This window comes from Rana temporaria, chromosome 12, assembly GCF_905171775.1.
Source record: "Rana temporaria chromosome 12, aRanTem1.1, whole genome shotgun sequence".
Classification (NCBI taxonomy): Eukaryota; Metazoa; Chordata; class Amphibia; order Anura; family Ranidae; genus Rana; species Rana temporaria.
The window spans coordinates 76,675,472-76,684,912 of record NC_053500.1 but is presented as its reverse complement, the minus strand read 5'-3'; the positions used below and the strand labels follow the sequence as shown (position 1 = coordinate 76,684,912).

The following is a 9,441-nucleotide window of genomic DNA, read 5'->3' as shown; positions in this document are numbered from 1 at the left end:
AGGTTTTAATTGGCTTGATTAAGTGCTATTATCATGTACCACTCAATCGCATATTCACGCTATACTAAATGACCCCCATAGTGTCCATTTTGTTCCTACCCCCTTCTTTATTTATCCTCTTTCACATAGCTTTCTTTAATCATCTATCCAGTATGGTATTGTAAAATATTGTCAAACACCCTCAAAACCCCCACACACACATCTCTTTTTCCTTATATTGTGTATACAATGAAAATAATGAAAATAAGGCAATATAAAATTATATATTTTTTTGTATAGTAAAACAAGAACAAGTTAATTTTACATTATACAATGCTAATCTTTTACAGCAATACAAAGAAGCAAGCAGCATACTTTCAAGAACTCCTGCATTATTTGGTATGTTTTGGGTCTTGCAGCAACAGACAAAGTTAAAGTGAAGTAAAAGGTTCACTTAACCCTCCTTCTCATCAGCAATTCTTGCCTTTCCTTGCCCTCCTGGCATTCTGATTGGGGAACTTGTCAAAACTTAAAAAAGGACCATGGCCTTCTTTCCCGGCCCCATGTAATAGCACTGGGCCAATCACAAATAATGTTACAAAATTTGTTACAAAAATTAGGGGACTTCAGCGTCATTGGAGTTCATTGAAAAGGAAACGTTTTGGTGGTTTTATTTGTGACTTTTCAATGACTCCTGAGGGTTACAGAAGCCCTCAATACCTGTTCTTATGCCAAAAATGACCCCTAATTAGCTTACTTATTACAATCTTTTTGAAAGACAGAAAAAAAACTTTTGATAAAATGTTATAACAATTTGAAACAACAGTAAACAAGTACAAAATACTAAATGAAAAAAAAATAAAAAAAATAAAACTACCCAAAATACACCCAAAAAACACACCTTTTATATTGGGAACTTAAAAGTAGATTTTCTAAAAAAAAATGACGATTCCGTCTTCAGCAAAATTTCACCTTTTTGTAATATGTGGCAAACTCAAATTCACCTAAATCATTCTGCTCATCCCTGAACCCCAAGTGAAGTGATTCCACTTAGTCCCATGATGTTGGGTGTTTCACTTTGCTCCCAGTGGCTAAACGAAATGATGGGGAATGAAGGAAAGATGTCTGGTCTGGAGAGTCAAGGAGTTAAGCATACCTTTTACATTCTGTTAATGGGCAAATAAACAGTTCACTTTAAGACAAAAGACCTCTAAACCTAAAACACAAATTGCTTTACGCAACAACAAAATATAATTTGTTATCAGTGTATACATTCCCATATCTTAAAAAAATATAGCAAAAAATATAGCATGAATTCACACAACTGCAAAATCTATTGTACATTTTTTTGTTATTTCTCATAATGTTCAACTCACAAAAATACATTTTGCAAAACATTTATCTATTGAATACTTCTATTATGCTTATGAATCAGATTTTTTTCACTATTACCACCATTATTTTATCACTAACTCTTTGTCATCAGTAGACACTTCACAGAAGTTCATCATTAATGCACGAGAATGAAAATACTTTGAATTGGGACCTATGTGATCATTTACATTAAACTGAGATATTCTGCAAAGATGAAAACACATTTTTTTTTAATCAATCATTTCAAGCTGAAGAGAGGCTGGCTGCAGTGTTCTTCATAAGCATGACTAACAGGGGGCATTGCTAATATTGTACAAGAATTGTGGCACTATGTCTGAACCTACCTTAAAGAAGAACTAAAATAGTAAGGACTACAACTGTTAAGACAATGGACACTTTGGTGAGGACTATGTAATGTACCACATAGTGTGTATAGTGCAGAAGTCCGTAAGGCAGAGTGCATGGGTGTGCCATGCACAGAGTGCAAGGGCCATGAGCACGTAACACAGAGTGCTGCAGTCAGTGTCAAGTTTAGGAACACATATTGCAGAATTCCAGGAGTCATGGGTGTGTAATGCACAGGGTGCTTGGGCCTGAGGTGTGTGATGTCAAGAGTTCGAGGGTCAGAAATATTTAACGCACAGAGTGCTGCGGTCAGTTCTGGGTTTAGAAGCACATAACTCACAGAGAGTATGTAGTGTACAGAATGCAGGGGAGTGTAATGCACAATTGCGATCAGGTGTACAAAGCGAAAGAGTGCAGGAGTCAAGGCTGTGTAATGCTTTGTAGGGATCAGTAGAGTGTACACTTTGCCCCGCAAGCAATATTCTCCCCCACTTTTCCCTTTCAGAAAAATATCACTACTCCCTAACAAAATCCAGCATTAATCCTCTTCCACCGCCAAGCACAAATCCCCCCAAATCCTCCCTTCTAGTACAAATCCTTTTCCCTTCCAAATTCTTCCCAGAACAACTTCTCTCTTTCCCCCTCCAAATCATTCCTCCCAGCACAAATCATTGTAAATCCCTTCTACCTCATCATTGTGTACCCCCTAGTACAATTCCCCCTCTCTCCCTGTAACTTACAGACCTCAGATACAGTGCATCTCAAATCTGGGAGATTTCCTTCTTCCCAGGACTCCCCTCATGTTGTTGTGTCATGGAACACATCAGAGCTGAGGAGAAGCCTCGTGGCAGCTTACATTGGCTCTGATGTTTACAGCTAGTGACAGGCAGCTGGTGGGGACAGATGCTGGCTGTTGCAGTGTAAACTGTAGCAGCCAGTTGGTGACCCTAGGTACCCCACAAGAGATACACAGCACTTGCCCTGAGTGTCCGGCACTAGTGACACCCCTGATGACTAGACAGAAAGACAGCAGTAAGTAGGACATAATCAATTCAAATCACAGCTTTAGTTCAAATATCCTTAGTTCTAACAAACTCCCAAATCTTAAATACATATATAGATATCTATAAAATTGCAATCAATCAATATTTTATACATTCCAACTTGTGTTTTAGGTTACTTGGTCCTTTTAGCCATTGCTGGTTTATACTAGATACCATAGACAGTCAGGTTATAGGCAAGCTACATTTGTAATGATATTCATTAAATTCTGTTTGATGTGATGAGCAATATTCAGGTAAAATTCTGGGGTTCACATTCATAGCAGTCTGTCAGCATTGCTCTTATTCAAATCTTCCACGTTCAGTTATTTTATTGCTATAGCTTTATATAATGATGCTTTTTCATTGTTTTCATGGTTTCAAGTGAAAAAGCCAAATGGCAAAAATGTTGGCAAGCGGCTTTCCCCTTTCTTTTTTCCAAGTCCAAAGTGCATTGTTGTGTAACTTACAGTCTCATAATCAAGTGCATTTGATTAAATGCAACAATATTTTCTGCTAAACACTATATAATGCAACTCTCATTCCACTACAGGTTATCCTTTGTACAACTCAAGCTGTAGCCATTAGGGCCATGTTCTCTGGCTAACATGCGCCCAAGTAGCTGGTAAAAAGATAGAGATGTCCAAACTAGCAGTTACTATGGCAGCTAGGGTTTCAGTTATCTATTTTATATATAGTATCCACCAAGCCAGAAGACTAGTCTTTACTCTGCAAAATCATTGTGTAGGCTTTCAGAGGATTCTCCCACATCGGTCAATATATATCTTGCTTGAAAAGTCTAAATCAAAGAAGACATCACTTGGCAGAACCACAACCATCGAGGTAGTCCAAAATTTAAGTTCAAGTCTTTCTTATTGAAGGCATTACTAAGAAAAAAAAAAAAATCAATTGTAATTAAAAGATTTGTAATATTTTAATGCTGAATAATGTCAGAAAAAAGTTTATGCAGTAAAAATACTTTTTTGAAGTAGCTTAAATAATGGTGTTTTCGAGTGTAGATTGAGACCACATCATACAACAGAATTTCAATCCCCTCATAATTAGAAGTGTGACTAAAGTGTGATTATCATTTGTTAGGTGTGTTAAACATACAAACGATCACTTCCAGGAATTTTGTCAGTATATAAATAAAGGAAATGTTTTGGCTGACTTGTTTTTGAAGGCGCATGCTCTGGGAAGCTATGCCTATCTTTTCACTAACTTCTGAGTCACAGACCCAGAACAAGCAGTGTTGACCACACTATATATAAAATGCCCTTTGGCGCTTTTAAAATAAATCACCCAGTGCACCATGTTAAACACCCAAACACAAAATCAGTGACCAAGTTAAAAACATGTTTTATTGCTAATGATGATATATTTCCTTAACAATAGCTTAACCAGATAGCCTTCAACATATATTTAAAAAATCATACATGAGTCTGGGCTCAATGTGAGAATTTACTTTCTCAAAGGTGCAAGATAAATCCAACAGTGGCGGCACATCCCCTTAATCCATGTGCTCGCCCCCTAATCTCCATGAAGGGCACTGGATGCATGGATTCCAAAGTTTTTTTTTTAGGAGCACATGATTAGAGCCTGAGGCTCTAACTGGCTTCAAAAAAGAGTGGGCTCGGGGCGCAGAGCACTGTGCCCTGAGCCTACTGAGTTGTGTGACAATAGTGAATTAATATTCGCTATTGTCTTCCTGATTCTCCTCTTGGCCAATCAGGAAGTGAGTCCTAAGACCCGATTGGCCGAGAGGAGAAGCGATTTTATTGGCAGCCGAGGGAAGGAGGAGGGGAGCCACCATAAAGCCAGAGAAACAGAGTAAAGCCGCCCAGGTAGTGGAGACGGAGGGGAAGCTGCCATGAAGGAGGAGATGCATGAGGGAGCCAAAGCTGCCCGTGACCTAGATGGGGTAAGTGCTGCTGGGCAGACAAACAAGCGAGCAATGGGGTGGGAGTTGGGGGAAAGGGGTTTGACTGATTAATTGACCAACTGACTGGGGGGGGATGTCTTGTTTGCCACCCCCCCCCCCCCAAAAATGGAGCCACTGGAATCCAAAGGGGTTGATTTACTAAAGGCAAATAGACTGTGAAACTTTGAAAGTGCAGTTGCTCCAGAGCTTAGTAAATGAGGCATTGGGGTTGATTTACTAAAGGCAAATCCACTTTGCACTGTAAATGCACAGTCAATTTAGATCTGAGGAGAAGATCTGAAATGAGGGGAATCTCTGCTGATTTTATTATCCAATCATGTACAAGCAAAAATGCTGTTTTTTATTTTCCTTGCATGTCCCCCTCAGATCTACAGCAACTGCACTTTCACACTTTCAAGTGCACTTGCAGTGCACTTGAAGTGCAAAGTGGATTTGCCTTCAGTTAAAAACTCCCAAAGTTTCACTTTACAAAGAACAACCAATCGCATACATGGAAAATAAAAAAACAAAACAAAAAAAAACAGCATTTTTGCTTGCACATGATTGGACGATGAAATCCAGCAGAGCTCTCCCTCGTTTACTAACCTTAAAGTGGTTGTAAACCTCTGAAAAATATCCCCACCCCCGCCAAAAAAAAACTGCAAGACAAAGGCACAATGAGCTAGTATGCATCACATACTAGCTCATTGTAAAATACTTACCTTAAAGCAAAGCTGTTTCAGAAGTCCACGCACACCAATGTTACGGCCAACATCTTTCCCGGAGCTTCTTCCCTGTAGGCGTTCACGGCACGGCTCGGAAAGGAACGGCACCCTTGAGCTGTTCCTTCAGAGTGCATGCGCCAGTGATGTCACTGGCTGCATGCACTGGAAATATCTCCTAAACTTTACAGCCCGGATTCACAGAGACTTACGCCGACGTATCTTTATATACGCCGCGTAAGTCCATGGATGCGCCGTCGTATCTATGCGTCTTATTCTTTTAATAAGATACGCCAGAATTCTGGCTTCCTACGACCGACGTAAGTCTCCTACGCCGTCATATCTTGGGTGCATATTTATGCTGGCCGCTAGGGACGCTTCCGTTGATTTACGCGTCGAATATGTAAATGAGCTAGATACGCCGATTCACGAACTTACTTGCGCCCGTCGCAGTAAGCTACGCCGTTTACGTAAGGCGTACGTCCGGCGTAAAGATAAAACACCTCTATAGGTGGCGCAGCCAATGCAAAGGTATGGACGACGGAACAGCCGTCGGATTTTATGTCGTTTTTACGTTAGTCGTACGTGAATGGGGCTGGGCGTAGGTTACGTTCACGTCGTTGCCATTGAGCCGTCGTATCTTAGGGAGTAAATTTGTCGTGATTCTGAGCATGCGCGCGCATGCGCCGTTCGTTCGGCGCTTCATTTACATGGGGTCACGATTCATTTTAATACAACATGCCCACTACCTGCCTACTTTGAATTAGGCGGGCTTATGCCAGCCCATTTACACTACGCCAATGTAACTTAGGGAGCAAGTGCTTTGTGAATACTGGCCTTGCCTCTCTATTTTACATCGGCGTAGCGCATATGAGATGCACTACGCCCGCTCAAATGTACGCCGCTCTACCTGAATCCGGCTAAGTAGGTATAGGAGACATTTTTCACACCTATAGGTAAGCCTTATTATAGGCTTACCTACAGGTAAAAGTTTGCAGAGGAAGTTTAATTCCTCTTTAATTTAAGACCTTTAAATAATTAAAGGTCACAATATGCCTGTTCCCTTTAAAGCCGTGATCAGCTGTGCACTGGCTCTCTGTTTCTTGTCTCTTTCACTTGCTTGTTTCCCATAATACAGGTGGTTCTCAAAAAATTAGCATATTGTGATAAAGTTCATTATTTTCTGTAATGTACTGATAAACATTAGACTTTCACATATTTTAGATTTATTACACACAACTGAAGTAGTTCAAGCCTTTTTATTGTTTTAATATTGATGATTTTGGCATACAGCTCATGAAAACCCCAAATTCCTATCTCAAAAAATTAGCATATCATGAAAAGGTTCTCTAAACGAGCTCTTAACCTAATCATCTGAATCAACTAATTAACTCTAAACACCTGCAAAGATATCTGAGGCTTTTAAAAACTCCCAGCCTGGTTCATTACTCCAAACCGCAATCATGGGTAAGACTGCCGACCTGACTGCTGTCCAGAAGGCCATCATTGACACCCTCAAGCAAGAGGGTAAGACACAGAAAGAAATTTCTGAACGAATAGGCTGTTCCCAGAGTGCTGTATCAAGGCACCTCAGTGGGAAGTCTGTGGGAAGGAAAAAGTGTGGCAGAAAACGCTGCACAACGAGAAGAGGTGACCATACCCTGAGGAAGATTGTGGAGAAGGACCGATTCCAGACCTTGGGGGACCTGCGGAAGCAGTGGACTGAGTCTGGAGTAGAAACATCCAGAGCCACGTGTACAGGCGTGTGCAGGAAATGGGCTACAAGTGCCGCATTCCCCAGGTCAAGCCACTTTTGAACCAGAAACAGCGGCAGAAGCGCCTGACCTGGGCTACAGAGAAGCAATACTGGACTGTTGCTCAGTGGTCCAAAGTACTTTTTTTGGATGAAAGCTAATTTTGCATGTCATTCGGTAATCAAGGTGCCAGAGTCTGGAGGAAGACTGGGAAGTACCCACAGTCAGTGATGGTCTGGGGTGCCATGTCAGCTGCTGGCGTTGGTCCACTGTGTTTTATCAAGGGCAGGGTGAATGCAGCTAGCTATCAGGAGATTTTGGAGCACTTCATGCTTCCATCTGCTGAAAAGCTTTATGGAGATGAAGATTTCATTTTTCAGCATGACCTGGCACCTGCTCACAGTGCCAAAACCACTGGTAAATGGTTTACTGACCATGGTATTACTGTGCTCAATTGGCCTGCCAACTCTCCTGACCTGAACCCCATAGAGAATCTGTGGGATATTGGGAAGAGAAAGTTGAGAGACGCAAGACCCAACACTCTGGATGAGCTTAAGGCCGCTACCGAAGCATCCTGGGCCTCCATAACACCTCGGCAGTGCCACTGGCTGATTGCCTCAATGCCACGCCGCATTGAAGCAGTCATTTCTGCAAAAGGATTCCCGACCAAGTATTGAGTGCATAACTGAACATAATTATTTGAAGGTTGACTTTTTTTTATTAAAAACACTTTTCTTTTATTGGTCGGGTGAAATATGCTAATTTTTTGAGATAGGAATTTGGGGTTTTCATGAGCTGTATGCCAAAATCATCAATAATAAAACAATAAAAAGGCTTGAACTACTTCAGTTGTGTGTAACGAATCTAAAATATATGAAAGTCTAATGTTTATCAGTACATTACAGAAAATAATGAACTTTATCACAATATGCTAATTTTTTGAGAACCACCTGTATATCAGGCCATAAAGGATACAAAAGGAAGAAAGAAATTGTGCTCTCTGTCTGATAAATGTATCCCTTTTTAATAAAAGTGTAACCACACTTTCACAGGTAAAAACAGCACAAGCTTCAACATGGCTATACAAAGCGGGATGCAACCTATGCTCACTGCTCACTCCTTGGTCTGGCTGATAGTTTGCTCGCTTGCATGGATTGGACTGCTGCTTTCACTGCAAATATTCCACAAATGTCGTAGATTTTTACCCTACTTGTCGCGTCAAAAAATTACTTCATGGATGAATCCATCTATAAACTCTCTGAAAGTGGCAGTGTTTTAGTTCAGCAAATTGGATGATTTCTTTATAGAGGTTCTGTTATAACTTTGAGTGCTGCAGCTTTTCTTTGTAGTTTATTGGTGAGCGTGAAGATTATTAATTTAATATAACCATCAGAGTTGCTATTAGAAATCCCACACAGCTTACCTGACAGTCGTACATCCCCCCCCCCCCCCCCCCCCCGCTGTCAGTGATGCATTAAACAGTGCAATTCACAGCTAACATCTGCTATCGTATAACAAAGCAGAGCTGTGGTTCGAGTTTATAGCTTTAGTTCCATTATACCTTATAAGAGCATCCACATCTGATTGGACTTAATTGGTAGCTGGATGGGAACTCTGGCAGCTACCAATTAAGTCCAGCCAATAAACTGGAACTATAGCCTTGCTTTTTTTAAATGGAAGCAGATGTTGGCTGTAAATTGCACCATGTACTACGTCACTGACGCTGATGTTTAAATCTGTTGCAGAGTTGAAGTCCTCATGTACTGCAGCTAGTGGAGATGTTTAGGCTTTCTGGTGCAATACGGTTTAATTTATGTGGCTCCATGCTATCTCAGCTGATGTCTGGGACAGTGATCCAGAGTCTGGAGCATATAATTTCCCACTCTGCATGTACCAGTCCAGCTTCCCACAATGTAGGTAACACTAGCACAACTTACACTACTACTAGACGCTGTACCAGTCTGCCACTCTAAGGTGGTGGGTCAGGTGTGGGCTATGGACACCCACAGGCTTCAGCAGGTGTGTGCTTTACATAGTCAGACAGGCAGATATTATTTGTTCTGTTCTGGCTAAATCCATGTCTGCCTGTGCACCTGATGTGTACTCTGAACTGCCCTGATGACTTTTTTAATTCGGAGGTAAGAACTAAAAACTTCTAAAGTGTTACATCTGGGGCTGTGATTGTCAACTTCACTGTAGAGCCATGGCATTCATTCCTTCCTTATTCCATTCCAATGCCAGTAAATGTGAATGTGATTCATTCAATAAGGAAAGTAGCAGCTGCTCCGGTGCTGCAGAGGTCAGCC

At 41.0% G+C, this 9,441-nt stretch overlaps 1 protein-coding gene across 1 annotated transcript in view; it reads right to left on the bottom strand.

Moving 5' to 3' along the window:
* Positions 1 to 244: 244 nt before the first annotated feature.
* The window catches only part of WNK4 (WNK lysine deficient protein kinase 4), a 320,113-nt gene continuing 310,916 nt past the window's right edge, over positions 245 to 9,441 (bottom strand). The window contains exon 21 of the mRNA XM_040331198.1: positions 245 to 3,625. Coding sequence (XP_040187132.1) covers positions 3,623 to 3,625 — 3 coding nt within the window. The 3' untranslated portion in view covers positions 245 to 3,622. The remainder of the gene's footprint in view (positions 3,626 to 9,441) is intronic.